General features: G+C 40.4%; 1 protein-coding gene across 3 annotated transcripts in view; it reads left to right on the top strand.

Annotated features, from left to right (window-relative positions):
• LOC117440935 (ankyrin-3-like) overlaps nt 1-20,837 on the top strand; it is a 35,763-nt gene extending 14,926 nt beyond the window's left edge. For 2 of the 3 annotated variants that reach the window (XM_071202139.1, XM_071202140.1), the window contains 11 exons: nt 152-248; nt 615-843; nt 1,031-1,156; nt 1,301-1,423; nt 1,519-1,551; nt 1,647-1,668; nt 12,048-12,125; nt 12,250-12,381; nt 12,633-12,773; nt 12,880-13,090; nt 13,336-20,837. In XM_071202139.1, the coding sequence (XP_071058240.1) occupies nt 152-248; nt 615-843; nt 1,031-1,156; nt 1,301-1,423; nt 1,519-1,551; nt 1,647-1,668; nt 12,048-12,125; nt 12,250-12,381; nt 12,633-12,773; nt 12,880-13,090; nt 13,336-16,330 (4,187 nt within the window). In that variant the 3' untranslated portion in view covers nt 16,331-20,837. Of the gene's footprint in view, nt 1-151; nt 249-614; nt 844-1,030; nt 1,157-1,300; nt 1,424-1,518; nt 1,552-1,646; nt 1,669-3,245; nt 11,208-12,047; nt 12,126-12,249; nt 12,382-12,632; nt 12,774-12,879; nt 13,091-13,335 lie in introns of those variants that run through there. The other variant, XM_071202138.1, reaches the window with a different exon arrangement.
• Nucleotides 20,838-20,845: the final 8 nt, after the last annotated feature.

A 20,845-nucleotide genomic window follows, 5' to 3' on the forward strand; every position in this document is an offset into this window, starting at 1 on the left:
GCAATGGCACACAAGATCATGATTTGTTTCCTGAATGTGTGCTTGGACCAAGACATTTTTTCATAATTTTGTCTTTTCTACAAACCTTCTGTAAATCAAATTTCTTAACAGCGTTGACGTGTTAGCCAATAAATATGTGTTTGTGTTTCAGGTGGGACCACTCCTGCTCAATGGGAAGACATCACTGGCTCCACGCCTCTCACCTTTGTTAACCAATGTGTGTCCTTCACCACAAATGTGTCAGCGAGGTAAATTCTTCCTATGTTTTTACATTTGGAAGTCAAGTGTCCTTTTGATCTGAGGTTTTTTGTAACCAACTTTATATTAAATGTTCTAGTCATCTTCACGAGATGATACAAACATACAGATACAAATTATTCAAATATAAATACAGAAAAAGAAAATTAGAGTAGGTAGTCACTTGTTGCTCTAGGAATAGCCAGGCAAGTTGTATGTGTATTTCAAGTCTTGGAAGGACATTGAGTTTTTATTGTTGATTTTCTCAGAAAAATAATGTACTCCACAGTTTTGTCACTGTAGGAAAAACTTTGATCTGATGTGCTCTTTTTGTTTTTTGTAAGTGAATTGATTAAATGTGTACCTCACATTCCTAGGTTCTGGCTAATAGACTGCAGACAGATCCAGGAGTCTGTTAGCTTTGGCTCACAGCTGTACAGAGAGATCATCTGTGTTCCATACATGGCAAAGTTTGTCATTTTTGCTAAGACACTGGACCCTATCGAGGCCCGCCTGCGCTGTTTCTGCATGACAGACGACAAGATGGACAAGACCCTGGAGCAGCAAGAGAACTTCACTGAAGTCGCCCGTAGCCGAGATGTTGAGGTGCAGTATGATGATGTAGAAAACAGGAAAAAAGGGAAAAGTTTGCAAAATTGTTAATCTTAGTGAGATGTGATGAAAAATGAGAGATGTAAAGCTGAAATAACCCAAGAAATCTGCATGTCAGAGGTATCTTCTAATCTAAATGGTTTATTTTATACAATGACACAGTTCTCATATCCAAACACAGGTGCTAGAGGGAAAACCCATATTTGCTGACTGCTTTGGAAACCTGGTGCCTCTTACCAAGAGTGGACAACACCATGTGTTCAGCTTCTATGCTTTCAAAGAAAACAGACTGGCCCTCTTCATCAAAGTATGACTACACACTGGATTAACATGTTTGAAATGTCTACTGATGTACACAGATATTCAGAAATACAAATATATGTAATGAAAATGTATGTAATGTATGCTTGTATATAATTATTGACTACATTCTTGTTTAATTAATGGACAGATCAGAGACACAGCACAGGAGCCATGTGGTCGCTTGTCCTTCACCAAGGAACCGCGCACATATCGTACTCTTAACCACACTGCTATCTGCAACCTTAACATCACTCTCCCAACATACTCAAAGGTTGGTTTGAATGCATCACAGTAGGAATTGAAATACAAATAGTAAGTTATTTGTAGTTACAGTAACTGCATTGTCTGTTTTATTATTCACTTTAGGAGTCTGATTCCGACCAAGATGCAGATGACGAGGTAAATAAAGTTGAATTGATACTGTACTACAACAAAAAATAATAATATGATGAAAAGGTTGCATCTAACTAGACTTTATTTTTACTTTTTTGCAGAGTGAAAGAAGTGATAAAAAATGTAAGTTGGACTCTGTCGTGTTGTGTTCGTGTTAGAGTGTTTAAACGCCTTTAGAATTGGGTGGTGTTGTTAATTACACAAATATTTAAGATTAAGATGTATGCATTTGAGAAATGTTACAGTCTATTTTTCAATGGCTGGTTTTCGTAGTGAAGGTACCAGTATATATTTTTGTAATCAATATACTGTGTATTTATTTTTCCAGTTACACACAATATTAATTGGAATCTTGTCACATGCTTAAGACAACATTACCGGTCATAGTGGTTGTCAAGTGTTTGTTTAGAAATATGAACTTCTGTATGTGCTAAGAGATGCACTGATTAATAGATGTTAATTCCCATTTAAATTAACCCTGCTGTCCCATTTTGCTCTACTAACACTCTGATTGGTCAAATGTATGTTACTGGCGGCAATGCTATGGCTGATGTACTCTGCATTCCCCTCACTCCAACCCCCACTGACTTTTCCTATCCATTAACATTTATTCTTTGATTTTTTTATTACTCATAAGACAAGGTCAAAATAATACTTTTTTTGCTCAAATCCAATCAATTTGCTTCAAAATGCTAATGTCAGAAGCTTTAATAGCTTTAATTATGTGTTCTGGTAATATTATAAAAGTATTATTTTGACTAAATATTTACCCAAGTAACGATTTTAAAGTGTGTGTGTTTTTTTTGCTGGTTTATTTGTATTATTACAACAATTTCCCTATGATCTTGGCCATTTCTTTCTTTTTTTCATTCAATTTCACTACTTTCGTTTAGCAACTTGTTGTTTTCATTCATTTTTTGAGTATTACTTTAATGAAATTCAAAATAACATTTTTACATAATTGTTATACAACATCACTACTGCTTGTCTGTATGTGAACTTATATTACTATATGTTCATAAAACAAAGTAACTATAACTTACAAATTGTATCTTTAATGATATTTGATACCCTGGAAATATCAATAAATAATGTAAAGTGATACATCACTTTACATTACTTACAAGAACACACACAGATACAGTAACAGACACTAGATTTCTTTACATTAAATACTCACTTCAGACCTCCTCTTAAAATGCTATTATGATCAGTATTATAAGTTAATCATGTTTGTCTATGTTTTAAAACTTTAATTTGTAGGCAGACATGACTCTTCATGTCAGTAACAATCTTGAGAAGTTTTGTTTGTCTGTTGTCCTTCCTTCCTTTTCCTTTGCTGTATTTTTGGATTTCCCTGTGTTTCTTTTTGTATTCTTTGTGTTACTTCCTAAATATGTAGTCGAACAAATTAAGTATATATTATTCTCTACCATTTTCTACCTGCCTTTTTTTACTCCTCCTGGCTTTGCTTATGCTGTTGCTGCTCTTCTCTTCTTCAAAGTCATCTGGATACCTTTGTCATCTTCTTTTTTACCTATTTTTTTAGACTTCCGTTTCCTCTGCCCTGTCATTGCTCTCTTTATTCTGTGAACTGAAGATGGATTTTTGATGGCATTGTCTTGATCACAATTTTCTGATGTCTCTCTTTCCCACTTCATTTGTCCCTTATGTTCTCTACCCTTTTTGGTCATGAAACTTTTAAACTGAAGATGATGAGTCTGAATCAACTGAGACATTCTCCCTGAGAACTAACCAACCTCTTGACCCTGCAACCCTTGCAAGCCCAGACCTTCTCTCGGAAATATCGGACATCAAAATGTCTGCTAATTTGACTGCTGAGCAAATGGAGCACTCAATATATGAGGAGAGAGCTGGAGCTAGAGGGTTGGAAGACAAAGAGCCTTTGTCTATTTTGTCAGAAGAAAGGGAGGAAAAGGTTGGAGGGATTCAAAAAGGTGGCCTAAACGATAGTAGACATGAAGTTCAACGGGATAATGCTCAAAAAGAGAAAAGGGATTCAATCTATGAGACTACGACTGTTGAAATGAATTATCACCCTTTCGAGGAACCAGTCTTACAGGAGATGTGCATTGAGGGGAAGACAAGTAGGTCCGCCCCAGAGGTCAGAAACATGACTGGTCTGGTCTCAAGCCTCAGCATCGACATGGACCAATACATGGAACAGAGACCTGTCGTGACATTTAGTTCTCAAGAAGATCTTGTCCAAGATAGATTTGAACAGGTTATTAAAGACCGTGACGGCAAACGACGTCCTCCAAATATCAAGAAACCTATTAGGAAGAAACTTAGAGACAGAGAGCGTTCTGGGTGCAGCAGCTCCGAGGGTGAGATGGAAAGGATGAGTTCTGAGGAGTCTTTAGATGGCGATGTTGTTCTTAAGGAAAGTGCCCTTGTACCCACCACAGTTATGGATCCTCCAGCTTCTCCTTTAGTGGTTGAGACATCTATAGGATCAATACAGGACAGAGTTAAAGCTTTACAGAACACATTTGAAGATGAGAAAGTGCAACAACATTCTCAGGAACCTCGGGGAAAATCTTCTATTGACACAACAAAGAAAAAGGCAGACATGCCCGAACTTCCGAGAGTTCCGAAGTCCCCTAAATCACCTAGATCTCAGACAGAGAGATTAGAGGAGACAATGTCTGTCAAGGAACTGATGAGCGCATTTCAGACTGGACAGGACCCTTCAAAAAATAAAGCTGGCCTCTTTGAGCATAAAGCAGTGGCCTCTTCTTGTATTTCAACATTGATATCTGAATCAGGAGATTCTGATGAAATACAGAGGACAGAAGAAAGACCAATGGAGGAGCCAAAACCACAAACTCAAATCCTCACAACTTCCTATAAAGAGATAGATGATGAACCTGTAAGCCTATTAAGAGACAACTCTCGTGAAAATGTCATTTCAAATAGTGCTTATTATGGAAAGACTGTACATGTTTCTGATCAAATTCAAGGTGACAATTCAAGCATTAGCCCACAGAGAGAGGCACAAGAGATGTCAAAGGAGGAGACCATGTCTGTCAAGGAACTAATGAGCGCATTTCAGACTGGACAGGACCCTTCAAAAAATAAAGTTGGCCTCTTCGAGCATAAAGCAGTGGCCTATTCTTCTATTTCAACATTAATATCTGAATCAGGAGATTCTGATGAAATACAGAGGACAGAAGAAAGACCAATGGAGGAGCCAAAACCACAAACTCAAATCCTCACAATTTCCTATAAAGAGATAGATGATGAACCTGTAAGCCTATTTAGAGACAACTCTCATGAAAATGTCATTTCAAATAGTGCTTATTATGGAAAGACTGTACATGTTTCTGATCAAATTCAAGGTGACAATTCAAGCATTAGCCCACAGAGAGAGGCACAAGAGATGTCAAAGGAGGAGACCATGTCTGTCAAGGAACTAATGAGCGCATTTCAGACTGGACAGGACCCTTCAAAAAATAAAGCTGGCCTCTTTGAGCATAAAGCAGTGGCCTCTTCTTCTATTTCAACATTGATATCTGAATCAGGATATTCTGATGAAATACAGAGGACAGAAGAAAGACCAATGGAGGAGACCATGTCTGTGAAGGAAGTGATGAAAACATTCCAGACTGGGAGTGATTCCTCAATAACTAAAGTAGGGCTACTTGAAAACAAAGTTGAGTCTTCTTGCATTTTAACATCAATGTCTGAATCAGAAGATTCTGTAGGGATTTGCACAACTGAACAAAGTGCTACACAATTCCAAACTAAGAGCCTCTCAGTGTTCCATCCCCAGAGTGAGGTCAAGAAGTGTGAAACAGGTCTGGAGGATCAACCAGTTAGTTTAATCAGAGATAACTCTGATGAATCACAGTTGATTTCAGATTGCAGCTCGACTTTTAGAAAGACGGTAACATTTGCTGAAACAGTCAAATGTGATGAAGACGCTGAGTTGACAGAGAAGGACACCATGTCTGTTAAAAAGCTGATGAAAACATTCCAGACTGGGCATGATCCCTCAAAAACTAAGGAAGGGCTTTTTGAACACAAACCTGTTGATTCTGCTTCTATTTCAACAATCATATCTGAATCAGGAGATTCTAAAGAGATTCAAGCAACTGAACTCGGTGCTAAAGAAGGGACAAAATCACAAACCCTAACTCAGAATCTCACAATTGTACACCAACAGAGCGATGCCAACAGCTCTTGCTCAACAGAACCAGAGGATCAACCAGTCAGCTTAAGCAGAGATAACTCTGAAGAATCACAGACAATTTCAGATAGGGCCTATTTTGGAAAGACGGTAACATTTGCTGAAACAGTAAAATGTGATGAAGACGTTGGCCCACAGAAAGAGACATCTGAGTTGTCAGAGAAGGACACCATGTCTGTAAAAGAGCTGCTGAAAACATTCCAGACTGGGCATGATCCCTCAAAAACTAAAGCTGGACTTTCTGAACACAAAGCTGACACTTCTTGCATTTCAACATTGATACCTGAATCAGAAGATTTTGAAGAAATACAATCGACTGAACAAAGTGCTTTGCAGGAGCCCAAATCACAAACCCACACAGCTGACAGCGTCAGAAATGCCCATGAGGAATTAGAGACCATTTCAGATTTTGTAAAGACACTCAAATTTACTGAAACACTTCCATGTGACGATGGTAGTATAAGTCCACAGACAGAGGCACCAGAGTTGTCAGGGACAGCGACATCATCTGTAAAGGACCTGATGAAAGCATTCCAGACTGGACAAGACCTTTCAAAAAGTAAAGCTGGGATAAGTGCACACAAATCCATTGCTTCTTCTTGTATTTCAACAACAATATCTGAATCAGAAAGGCCTGAAGACATACAGACAACTGAACACGGTCCCACACAGGAGCCAACATTTCAAGCAATAACCTTAAAGAGAGATAACTCTGAGGAGTTACAACTCGTTTCAGATATTTCTTATTTCGGAAAGACAGTGGAAATTGATGATACAGTTCAGTTTGATGATGGAAAGGTTAGCCCTAACAGAGAAGAGTCAGAGTTTTCAGGGAATGACTGGGGCAAGATGCAGTTGGAAAAACCACACATAAGCACCAGTAGAAGTTTATCTGAAGACATGCATATCAGCCCTGATCGCAGACCTTCTGAGGATTTCAGTGCTGATATAAAAGCTGAGCTGGAAGAAAGCCCCGAGTACCAGCTTTTTAAGAGAACATCAACAGCTGAAGATGTAAGCAATCAGCGGGAGGTATCCGAGGATGAAACCATAGCTGATTCTAATACAAATCCAGCCCCCATCTCTAGTCCCTGTTTAAAAAGTTATTTTGGGGGACGTGCTTCTCCTATTGAAAATCAAATAAAAGACGATAATCCAAGTCCTGAGAATCCTGAGCATCAAGATATGGCTGATTCCTTAATCGCTGATGTTGATATTAGGACACCTCATGCCAGCCCAGAGGAAAGTGACTACTATCAAGGACTCGCAGTAACACATCAACAGACCAATGAAATGCTTACTTACTCTACTGAAAGAGAGGAAACAGACATCATGCCTTCACAGGAAAAAATACTTCATGAAGCAAGCAGAGATGATACAAAGATTGATTATGGGAGCAACACATTTGTTACACAAACTGACACTAAGGTAACAGAGGTGGAAATCAAGGAGCCACTTCATCAAGAAGTCCACATTGAGAGGAACACATTTAGCCAGGCACCCAATGCAGTAAAAGATATGTCAGGGATGTTTTCTTTAATGAACAGGGACTTGGATCAGTATCTAAAAGCAAGGCCTGTAGTAAGTCAGTCACCAGACATGGATATTGTTCAAGAAACATTTGAACAAATTATTTTAACAAAGGAAAAAGATAAAGTAATTCTTACATTTGTCAATAGCGAAAAAAACGGAGCAGTAGGGGGAACAGCAGGGAGCACAACACAAAAACCAGATCACGCACCAGCAGAAGAACATCCAATTACATGGGGTGATGACAAAATAGACAGTGAATTTAAAGAAGCCAAAAAAGTGAAAGAGACGTTTGGAAGTTTGTCAGTCATGAACAATGATATCGATCAATATCTAGAGGCTGTGCCTGTTTCTCATCCAACAATAGAAGAGGATAATGTGCAGGACACATTTGAAACTATCAAAACTTTTACTGCTGAAAATAAACGAGCAACAGTGGATGGCACAACACAAGAAACAGTTTTTGTAACAGAAAACTATAAGGTCACAGAGAGAGATGAAGAAATGGAAAGAAGTTTCAAAGAAACCACAGTAACCCTGAATGAAGAACTACCAATGGAAGAAAAGCAGACAAAGAGAAAGATTTCAAATCAGCCATCTACAAAAGTAAAGGAGATGTCAGGCATGCTATCACTACTCAATAGTGACATGGACACGTACCTCAAGGAGAGGCCAGTGAAATATAGACCTCAAGTAAAGGACGCCATCCAGGAGACATTTGAACAAGTTACCCTCACCAAAAACCAAAAATCTTCTAAAACACATCAGTTAAGTAGTACTGACGTGGATGATAATATAAGTGCAGAAACATATGAACATTCTGATGTGGTTGAAATCAAGGAACTTACGCCAGGTTCTGTATTGGAGACATCATTCCAAGAAGTTTGCATGGAAATACATCCGGAAAAGTCTACAACTGAGAGGGATATGTCAGGCATGTTGTCGCTTCTCAGTGGTGACTTGGATCAATATCTCAAAGAAAAGCCAGTGGCAATACAATGCCAACCAGAAAAAGCAGATCTAGTCCATGAGAGCTACAAACAAGTTATACTGACGAGTAGTAACTCCGAGGAAAATATTGATGTAAAAGCAAATGAAGACAGCCAGACCAACGTAGTAAGAGTCACAGAATTGTCTCCAAGCTCTGTATATGAGACACCATTGGAAGAAGTTTGCATTCAGAGGAAGTCACAACAAGAAAAGTCTGCAACTGAGAGGGATATGTCAGGCATGTTGTCACTGCTCAGTACGGACTTAAATCATTACTTAAAGGAAAAGCCTATGGTTTTACAATGTCCCCCAGAAGAGCAGGTAGTCCTTGAGAGCTACACGCAAATTATAGTAACTAAGGAAACTAACAGGGAAAGTCTTTCAAATTCCCCTGAACATAGGATGTCACCACAAGAAACACACTTAGAATTTGTGGACTTTAATGAAAAGAAAACCTTGAAAAGTGGATGGCAGACATGTTCCCACGAAGATGAAGGACCCAAGAGCTTTTCAGCTGAAACAAGTAAGGCTAAAACCTCACCATGTGAAGCATCATATGTCCATGACTCTACTGATGAGGCGTTCTGCATTACAAAGTCATATTTAGCAATTCATGCCTGTAATAATGATCATAAAGACACATATTTGCAGCTACCGAGTAGCTCTGACACATCACAACGACCGTTTCATTTGGAGAACTTAAACACTGTGGTTGATAGTGACCCAATTATAATGGCATACCATCAAGACTCGCTAGAGGCAAGTCCTGTAATGGAGGATAGATCTTCAGACAGATCCCCAGATTCAATTGAGCCAAGCCCTAGCAGAGAATCTCCTTGTCCAGACTCTCTTGAGGGAAGTCCCACTCAATCTAAAGAGTCAGAATGTGAGATTCCAGCCAAAACGGCTGTGTACGAGGACTATGCCTCACAGCTTAAAGCATGTTATAATTATGACAACAATATCTACATGGATGACAGTGAACGTGGTGAGCCAGAAATCAACTACGAGATCATCCAAAATGAAAGGGGGATTAAGGAGGACATTCATTCCTGCTCAGAATCCATAACTGGCAATATGTTTTCTGACAGCAACATATGCGACAGCAAGAATCTTCACATGTGCATAAGGCAAGACTCTCTCGAAGCAGACGATAGTGAGAATGATGCCACCAATAAACATCTTACCCCAGAAGAGGATATGTTCAAAATGGCAGCAAAGATCAAAACATTTGATGAGATGGATCAGGAATATAATATGAAGAGAGACAAATTAGAGACAGGGGATCTCAGAGAAGATCATCCAGATCAAAACCTTCGCCCAGGTTTAAAGACCTTCTCACAAAATACACCTGAGACACTTAGTGAGGCAACAGGTATTAGTGTTAAAATCAAAGAGGAGGTGGAAAATCAGTCACAACTATCTGTCTTGCGGTCAGCAGAAGGAGGACCGGATATATATAAAGATAAAGATGCTGTAGAAGGTGACCAGCCATCTGTAACTGAAACACCTTTTACCAGTCACGTGAAAGGTGAGCGCCATTCAGATGATGACAACGAAGTTCAGTCACCACTTACAGGTTCAAGTGATGTTAGTCAATCTCATGCTATGGTGTGTACTGAGGAACAAGAATCTGTCATTGCAGGGTTTAAGGCTAAGAATGATGCAGTCCTAAATTCACAGCTTGAGGCTGAGGAACATATTAATATTAGTCCTTCAGACGACCGTAAAACTCCTGATGAAACACCTGTTCGAACCCCTAGTGACAAGAGAACCCCTGATCCATTCCAGTTTCAAGAGGGAAAGCTTTTTGAAATGACCAGAGGGGGAGCTATTGATATGACAAGAAGTTTTGATGAAGGAGAAGCATATGCGTTTTTCCATATAGGGGAACATTCAGTGGATGAAGTTGTACCAAAGATGACTGGGGAAGGTCAAACAGAGTATTTATCTTTTGAGAATAGTGATTATATTACAGAAACAACTCTTCAAGAGTGTCAGGGTGCCAATAAAACCATTCCTACTCCCAAACCCAGAACTCTCATCAAACACTCAAGTGACAAGTCAGAGAGCGGGAAGCCACTTTGTGAAGCTAATCTTGGCAGTTCCGTAGAGGTTCAGCTTGGTTCCCCCAGTTCTATGGAGAGACTTACCATCATTCAGAGTGACGCTGGAAATCTTGAGAGCCTTGGTCTTGGCTATCTGGACTCTACCATTGCAGACCTTCAATCAGAGATAACATTAACAGCAACCTCAAAGCGGAGCCATGGTTCCTCAGAATCCTCTCCTGATGATGATGATGATGATGATGAGGAGGAGGAGGAGGAGGAGGAGGAGGAATATGAGGAAGATGAAGAAGATCAGTGCTCGGTTATAGAGGTGTCCTCAGCATATCATCATGATTCCCCTCCACATTCAGAAATAACCTTGAAAGACTCACAGAATTCTGAGGTTGATTGCGTTAAAAAGAAATTAGACACAAGCTCAACTTTGGAACGTAGGACTAGATCTGAGGCGGATAGCGACACAAATCAATCCTCTATTAAAGCCCACAGGAGTTATTCTGACAGTAGTCAACCAATTGATAAATCCAGCCTTTCCCCTTCCAAATGTCCTGTTATGATGCAACAGAAATCTCCAACTCAGAGAATCTCCTCCTTTCACCAAAAGAAAGGAGTCCAACTCTCTACAACAACAGACACATCTGTTAGGTCTTTGGATGCTGATGATCTGTATAGTCCAGACTCTGTTATCTTCACTTATGACATCCCAGCCTCACACAGTTCTGATTCTGAAGGCAATTTGTTGCCAGTGGTGCAACCAACTTCTGGGAGAGAAGATGTTTTTGAATCAAGGCCTGCCTGGGATGACACAGTGGAAACTCAGATGCAGAGAAACAACGATGAGCCATCTCCAAAATGTATGCCAGGTATGGCCAGACCTACATGAGCTTTTGTTTTCTTATCTCCTGTCCTTGGCAAAAAGACCCATTTTCCTTAGAATATGTCATTTGTGCTGATTTCATGTTTTTTTTATTTGTCTTGTGCCAATTTGCATCTCCTTTTCTTTCCTTTTCTTTTTGTATTATTCTGTGTGTGTGTGTGTGTGTGTGTGTGTGTGTGTGTGTGTGTGTGTGTGTGTGTGTGTGTGTGTGTGTGTGTGTGTGTGTGTGTGTGTGTGTGTGTGTGTGTGTGTGTGTGTGTGTGTGTGTGTGTGTGTGTGTGTGTGTGTGTGAGCGTTTGTGTGTTTTGAATGATGGTTATTTACTTTTACATCTGTTTCTGCAATCTCAAGATTGAATGGCCTTATTGTTAAAGAAGAAGTAGCTTTGACAATTTGTATTGTATTGGTATATGACATGTACTACTAATACAGCTTAACTAATATTAACATCAGCACCGCTTTACCAGCACATTACTGTCATTGCTTGTACTAATGATTACAAATATAATGTGCTAATTGTGACCAAATTATCATAGCTTGTAAACAAGTTAGAACTCCTCTTCTTAGGGACAAATCCACCATCTATGTGTTCATTTATGTCAACATTACATACATTTAATTTCAGAGTATAACAGCCTATACCATACAATCCTCACATATTAATTACATAAAGATATGCACATCAAATATTGTGTATATATGACTGGTACCTGCAATGGGAAAAAAGCTTTACTTATATATATGTATGGGTAATGGTATTCTACACCTTGAACTATTGACCATGATAATAAAACGTAATGACTGGCTCTTACGGCAATTTCTTTAGTGGATTGGCAGGATGATGCTGACAGGAAAGAGGAGACATTAGCTATCGTTGCAGATCTTCTTGGTTTCAGCTGGACTGGTAAGTTGTCAAATAATGTAATAATGTTGCTAGTATTTTGTCTTTTATGTTGTATGTATCCATGTTCTAGCCGCTAAACAAATAAAATATGGTTTACATTGTCATCCCATTTTTAACGCTCTAGAACTGGCAAGAGAACTGGAATTCAGTGAAAATGATATTAAATTAGTGCGAACAGAGAATCCTAATTCCCTCCAAGAGCAGAGCCATGCCTTGCTGCAGCGCTGGGTTGAGCGGGAAGGCAAACATGCCACAGGTACATTGTGTGATGGTCTGAAAGATTTTAATTGACATTTTAGTTGGATTTGTAAATAAAAACACTTTGAATCCTGAACATTTCTTACTTTGAATGTGATGATTTGTGTATCCTATAGATCTATATATTAACACTGTAGATGTAATGTAAACTTACATTTGCAATTTATAAATCATTACTTTGTTATGTTAATTATATATTTGTTTTACAGTTGTTTTACTCTATTAATGATTGTTTCAATCTCTCCACAGAGGACTGTCTTATTAAGAGACTAACCAAGATCAACCGCATGGACATTGTCCATCTCATTGAAACCCAGATGAACAAGTCAGTTCAAGAGCAAACATCTAGAACATATGCAGAGATCGAGAAGACACTGGATCACAGTGAAGGTACCCAAATAAACCACCAATTTGAAAGCTCTATCTCAAACCAGGCTATATTTAATTTGTTGTTAGCACAATGCTCAGCTTATTCATCAAGTGTGTGTTTTTTCAGTGTCAGTAGCCCTATCTTTAGTTCAAGAGGATGCAGACAGCCCCCGAATCGTAAGAAGGGTGGAGTCAGACCGCAGACCACCCCCAGCTGTTTCTGAAGAGGACCTATCAGTTGCTTCGCTACTGGATATTACTTCCTGGGCAGAGCCTGCTGGACACACGCACTCAGAGAGCATGCATGGTGACCTGTTGGAGGACCTTGAGATCCCACAGTAAATTATTTATTTAAAATAATTCCCTGAATCTGCATCACACATCGACAGCATAAAATTGTCCCACATAATTTGACCTTTCTTGCCCAATAAGCATAAAGACATATACTTATTTATTTTTTATGTAGGTTAATATAGAACAATGTCATTAAACAACAATGTTTAGTCTTGTTAAAATGGGGCTTTGACATAATGTATTAATGCTAAGTCGTATTTTGTGACATAGTCTTCTTTCTGTGTTACAGTGAATTGAACTCTAACCTGTGGACCTCTGAGGATTTTATTACACAAGAACCTACAAGTAATGATCATTCTAATGAGCAAGTGAGTACACTTTCCACTTCAAACGAAGAAGCACTGGGGAGCCACGCGACACAGTTTTATGGCCTCAAAGTGAAAGAACAGCAAGATTGCTGCAGTGTTTATTTCACCAGGTCTTTCCAAGGTGGCCCTCTAATTCAAAGCCAAGTCAAAGATGACACCAGCCAATCATTACCATTGAAGCAGTGTGTTCTGGAAGATGATCAAGGGCAATCAACTATATTTCTGGAGTTACCATCATCAATATCTGTCAGAGACTTTGGTTTGAGCCTATCAGAGTCAGACCAAGCTGAGACTGACTTCAGTGAGCTTTGCAATAAGTCAAGCTATACACCAGAGCATACAGACACGTCTAAAACCATTGTCAGTAGATGTCAGTTGCCTGACCCTAGCCTGTTAGTCTTACCACCAGAGGACCACCAAACAACTCTGGTCATGACTGAATATGACACAGATGTAGCTAGAAAAAGCAGGCTCTCTCAGAAGTGTACTGATGTACTGTTTGATCATGACAAGATCTCACTGATTGCAGGTAGAGATAAGGGGTTCAAACACATCAATTCAGGCAAGAAAGATAATACAAAACCCAAAGTGTGCAATGAAGGGTATTGGGGAAACATGCCCTTCATTGATGATTTCATTGAACCCATTATTGCAACAGCAAAGTACAGCATGATGAAACCATTTGAAATGAAGGAACCAGAGACCAAGTTTCCTGACAGTCTTACAACGAGTTGCCCTTCTCACATGGCTTTTGACTCAACTGATAGCAACTCTCTTGTGCAACAAGCACCTGAGGATGATGTGACATTTCCTTTCACTTTTTTAGAATACAGCCCCTTCACCCCAGATAATTTGGCATCTGAGGAGCAGGGTAGCCCATTGGTACCTGTTAATGAAAGGGGCCTTCTCAGAAGACCTTCCTCGCCAGATTCACAGACTTCTCAGTGCAGTTTCTCATTTGTTGAACTCTTACTCTCAGAACCTATTCGCGCCCAACTTATGAGTCAATATTGTGATTATTATTTACTATATACAGCGGGAAATCTACCCTTGCAACCACTGACGTCAGTTCCTTACACTACATTCTACAACTACCCAACTGAACTGCGTCAGGGTGACCCTTTGACAACAGAATTAGTAGCTTCAAATCGTTTGCAATATTCTATGAATGCACCATCACCTCTTGATAAATGTTACGATAAAAAAAGCAGATATGCACCAGGTTTATTGACATGGCAGGTAAGAGCTGGAGAAAGGGCACCGATGGTTGGTACTGATGTTCCAGCCTCAAAATACCTTTCACATTCTGATGTCAAAAGTATCTATAGTGTAGATACAGACTGTTTGAGTCAAAACGAGTCAGGGTCATTTCAGCTAAGTCCATCCTCATCCGAAGCACCAAAACCATCACAGAAAAGTAGTCAATCTTTCCTTGATTACTGGTTTTCTATGTTAAAGCCAGATTCCTCTGAATGCATACAATCACAACGTCATTCTGAGGCTCATTTAACAAACATTAAACAAAACACCTTAAAGCACAATGAAAAACAAAACTCATTCACAAAAAACTCTGATCTCACATATCAAAACAAATCTGGAGAGTCTTGTCACATTTTCCAACAACAACCAACACCCACTCCAATGGTCTTTAACTTGGTGGAGAGACCAACATTCATTTTTGAGTTTCCAAATAAAATTAGGTTTGATGAGAACAGACGAGATTCTCAGCAATCAGAAGTTTCAGACTATGAACTTGATGTGCTATTTAGTAGCAGGGCATTGTCCCCAGAATCCATCTCTTCTGATTTTGACTTTTCTTTTCTGCAGGACTGGTTAGCAGACTTTAGAGCATCCTCCCCAGATTATCTGGAGTCCGTTGGGCAACATTCCTTCTCTTGTGCAATAACCTTTGGCATAATGGAAAGTGAACATTGTGACTACTACTTGCACTACTCTCAAAATAGACCAGTATCACCTTTTTCAACACTGTCAGATATTGAGTATTACGGATTCTGTCTCGAGGAATTATTTGATGAAAATAGACCAGATTCGCCAGATTCATCTATCTTACCAGTTGGTGCTGAACAATCAAGCATAACGATATCTGGGTCCCAACCATTGTCCACAGCAAGAGCTCTTACATATGCAGATGCTGTGCGAGGCGTAACGCATGAAAGTATAGCAGAAGCTTTGTTGGTCTGCAAACCATTTGAATTTGTTCCTATTTGGCCTCAGTTAGAGTCATCAGACAACAAGTGGACTCACTCCTCAATAGAGGACTGGGTCACAAAAGTGGAATCACAGTCTCCAAAGGCAGTGGCGTCTCATAGTGGACAAAGACCACTTTCTCCTGACTCACCAGTTTCACAGTTCAGATTTCCCCATATCTGTTACGATTTGGAATTGTCAAGGAACAGGTCATTCACACCACAATCAACATGTTCAGACTGGGAAGGTACTGATCTGTGTCTAGAAACCATATTCGACACTGCCAGACCAGATTCTCCCCAGTCAGTGTTTTCAGACTATGAACTTGATGTGTTATTTAGTAGCAGGGCATTGTCCCCGGACTCCATGTCATCTGATTTTGACTTTTCACACCTGCAGAACTGGTTAGCAGACTTTAAAGTATCCTCCACAGAGTCAGTGGCATCTCAAAGTGAACATAGGCCAGTCTCTCCAGACTCACCTGTTCCTCAGTACAGTTGTCAGTATCTGGGTGAACATGTGGAATTGTCAAGGCAAAGGTCATTTACACCACAATCCTTAATTTCGGATTGGGAAAGTACTGATCTATGTCAAGAAAACCTATTCGACCCTACCAGACCAGATTCTCCCCAGTCAGTCATTTCAGACTATGCACTTGAAGTGTTATTTAGTAGCAGGGACATTGTCCCCAGAATCCATCTCTTCTGATTTTGACTTTTCTTTTCTGCAGGACTGGTTAGCAGACTTTAGAGCATCCTCCCCAGATCATCTGGAGTCCGTTGGGAAACATTCCTTGTCTTGTGCAATGACATTTGGCCAAATGGAATGTCAACATTGTGACTACTACTTGCACTACTCTCAAAATAGATCAGTATCACCTTTGTCAACACTGTCAGATATTGAGTATTACGGATTCTGTCTCGAGGAATTATTTGATGAAAATAGACCAGATTCGCCAGATTCATCTATCTTACCAGTTGGTGCTGAACAATCAAGCATAACTATATCTGGGTCCCCACCATTGTCCACAACAAGAGCTCTTACATATGCAGATGTTGTGCAAGGCCTAACGCATGAAAGTATAGCAGAAGCTTTGTTGGTCTGCAAACCATTTGAATGTGTTCCTATTGGGCCTCAGTTAGAGTCATCAGACAACAAGTGCACTCACTCCTCAATAGAGGACTGGGTCAAAAAAGTGGAATCACAGTCTCCAAAGGCAGTGGCGTCTCAGAGTGGACAAAGACCACTTTCTCCTGACTCACCAGTTCCACAGTTCAGATTTCCCCATATCTGTTACGATTCGGAATTGTCAAGGAACAGGTCATTCACACCACAATCAACATGTTCAGACTGGGAAGGTACTGATCTGTGTCTAGAAACCATATTCGACACTGCCAGACCAGATTCTCCCCAGTCAGTGTTTTCAGACTATGAACTTGATGTGTTATTTAGTAGCAGGGCATTGTCCCCGGACTCCATGTCATCTGATTTTGACTTTTCGCACCTGCAGGACTGGTTAGCAGACTTTAAAGCATCCTCCCCAGAGTCAGTGGCATCTCAAAGTGAACATAGGCCAGTCTCTCCAGACTCACCTGTTCCTCAGTACAGTTGTCAGTATCTGGGTGAACATGTGGAATTGTCAAGGCAAAGGTCATTTACACCACAATCCTTATTTTCAGATTGGGAAAGTACTGATCTATGTCAAGAAAACCTATTTGACCCTACCAGACCAGATTCTCCCCAGTCAGTCATTTCAGACTATGCACTTGACGTGTTATTTAGTAGCAGGGCATTGTCCCCAGAATCGATCTCTTCTGATTTTGACTTTTCTTTTCTGCAGGACTGGTTAGCAGACTTTAGAGCATCCTCCCCAGATTATCTGGAGTCAGTTGGGCAACATTCCTTCTCTTGTGCAATAACCTTTGGCATAATGGAAAGTCAACATTGTGACTACTACTTGCACTACTCTCAAAATAGACCAGTATCACCTTTTTCAACACTGTCAGATATTGAGTATTTCGGATTCTGTCTCGAGGAATTATTTGATGAAAATAGACCAGATTCGCCAGATTCATCTATCTTACCAGTTGGTGCTGAACAATCAAGCATAACTATATATGGGTCCCCACCATTGTCCACAACATTAGCTCTTACATATGCAGATGTTGTGCAAGGCCTAACGCATGAAAGTATAGCAGAAGCTTTGTTGGTCTGCAAACCATTTGAATTTGTTCCTATTGGGCCTCAGTTAGAGTCATCAGACAACAAGTGGACTCACTCCTCAATAGAGGACTGGGTCACAAAAGTGGAATCACAGTCTCCAAAGGCAGTGGCGTCTCATAGTGGACAAAGACCACTTTCTCCTGACTCACCAGTTCCACAGTTCAGATTTCCCCATATCTGTTACGATTCTGAATTGTCAAGGAACAGGTCATTCACACCACAATCAACATGTTCAGACTGGGAAGGTACTGATCTGTGTCTAGAAACCATATTCGACACTGCCAGACCAGATTCTCCCCAGTCAGTGTTTTCAGACTATGAACTTGATGTGTTATTTAGTAGCAGGGCATTGTCCCCGGACTCCATGTCATCTGATTTTGACTTTTCACACCTGCAGGACTGGTTAGCAGACCTTAAAGTATCCTCCACAGAGTCAGTGGCATCTCAAAGTGAACATAGGCCAGTCTCTCCAGACTCACCTGTTCCTCAGTACAGTTGTCAGTATCTGGGTGAACATGTGGAATTGTCAAGGCAAAGGTCATTTACACCACAATCCTTATTTTCAGATTGGGAAAGTACTGATCTGTGTCTAGAAAACCTGTTCGACCCTACCAGACCAGATTCTCCCCAGTCAGTCATTTCAGACTATGCACTTGACGTGTTATTTAGTAGCAGGGCATTGTCCCCAGAATCCATCTCTTCTGATTTTGACTTTTCTTTTCTGCAGGACTGGTTAGCAGACTTTAGAGCATCCTCCCCAGATTATCTGGAGTCTGTTGGGCAACATTCCTTCTCTTGTGCAATAACCTTTGGCATAATGGAAAGTCAACATTGTGACTACTACTTGCACTACTCTCAAAATAGACCAGTATCACCTTTGTCAACACTGTCAGATATTGAGTATTACGGATTCTGTCTCGAGGAATTATTTGATGAAAATAGACCAGATTCGCCAGATTCATCTATCTTACCAGTTGGTGCTCAACAATCGAGCATAACTATATCTGGGTCCCCACCATTGTCCACAACAAGAGCTCTTACATATGCAGATGTTGTGCAAGGCCTAACGCATGAAAGTATAGCAGAAGCTTTGTTGGTCTGCAAACCATTTGAATGTGTTCCTATTGGGCCTCAGTTAGAGTCATCAGACAACAAGTGGACTCACTCCTCAATAGAGGACTGGGTCACAAAAGTGGAATCACAGTCTCCAAAGGCAGTGGCGTCTCATAGTGGACAAAGACCACTTTCTCCTGACTCACCAGTTCCACAGTTCAGATTTCCCCATATCTGTTACGATTCGGAATTGTCAAGGAACAGGTCATTCACACCACAATCAACATTTTCAGACTGGGAAGGTACTGATATGTGTCTAGAAACCATATTCGACACTGCCAGACCAGATTCTCCCCAGTCAGTGTTTTCAGACTATGAACTTGATGTGTTATTTAGTAGCAGGGCATTGTCCCCGGACTCCATGTCATCTGATTTTGACTTTTCGCACCTGCAGGACTGGTTAGCAGACTTTAAAGCATCCTCCCCAGAGTCAGTGGCATCTCAAAGTGAACATAGGCCAGTCTCTCCAGACTCACCTGTTCCTCAGTACAGTTGTCAGTATCTGGGTGAACATGTGGAATTGTCAAGGCAAAGGTCATTTACACCACAATCCTTATTTTCAGAATGGGAAAGTACTGATCTGTGTCTAGAAAACCTGTTCGACCCTACCAGACCAGATTCTCCCCAGTCAGTCATTTCAGACTATGCACTTGACGTGTTATTTAGTAGCAGGGCATTGTCCCCAGAATCCATCTCTTCTGATTTTGACTTTTCTTTTCTGCAGGACTGGTTAGCAGACTTTAGAGAATCCTCCCCAGATTATCTGGAGTCCGTTGGGCAACATTTCTTCTCTTGTGCAATAACCTTTGGCATAATGGAAAGTCAACATTGTGACTACTACTTGCACTACTCTCAAAATAGACCAGTATCACCTTTGTCAACACTGTCAGATATTGAGTATAACGGATTCTGTCTCGAGGAATTATTTGATGAAAATAGACCAGATTCGCCAGATTCATCTATCTTACCAGTTGGTGCTCAACAATCGAGCATAACTATATCTGGGTCCCCACCATTGTCCACAACAAGAGCTCTTACATATGCAGATGTTGTGCAAGGCCTAACGCATGAAAGTATAGCAGAAGCTTTGTTGGTCTGCAAACCATTTGAATTTGTTCCTATTGGGCCTCAGTTAGAGTCATCAGACAACAAGTGGACTCACTCCTCAATAGAGGACTGGGTCACAAAAGTGGAATCACAGTCTCCAAAGGCAGTCGCGTCTCATAGTGGACAAAGACCACTTTCTCCTGACTCACCAGTTCCACAGTTCAGATGTCCCCATATCTGTTACGATTCTGAATTGTCAAGGAACAGGTCATTCACACCACAATCAACATTTTCAGACTGGGAAGGTACTGATCTGTGTCTAGAAACCATATTCGACACTGCCAGACCAGATTCTCCCCAGTCAGTGTTTTCAGACTATGAACTTGATGTGTTATTTAGTAGCAGGGCATTGTCCCCGGACTCCATGTCATCTGATTTTGACTTTTCACACCTGCAGGACTGGTTAGCAGACTTTAAAGTATCCTCCACAGAGTCAGTGGCATCTCAAAGTGAACATAGGCCAGTCTCTCCAGACTCACCTGTTCCTCAGTACAGTTGTCAGTATCTGGGTGAACATGTAGAATTGTCAAGGCAAAGGTCATTTACACCACAATCCTTATTTTCAGATTGGGAAAGTACTGATCTGTGTCAAGAAAACCTATTCGACCCTACCAGACCAGATTCTCCCCAGTCAGTGTTTTCAGACTATGCACTTGACGTGTCATTTAGTAGCAGGGCATTGTCCCCAGAATCCATCTCTTCTGATTTTGACTTTTCTTTTCTGCAGGACTGGTTAGCAGACTTTAGAGCATCCTCCCCAGATTATCTGGAGTCCGTTGG

Source organism: Pseudochaenichthys georgianus, unplaced genomic scaffold (assembly GCF_902827115.2).
Source record: "Pseudochaenichthys georgianus unplaced genomic scaffold, fPseGeo1.2 scaffold_1341_arrow_ctg1, whole genome shotgun sequence".
In the NCBI taxonomy this organism is placed as follows: Eukaryota; Metazoa; Chordata; class Actinopteri; order Perciformes; family Channichthyidae; genus Pseudochaenichthys; species Pseudochaenichthys georgianus.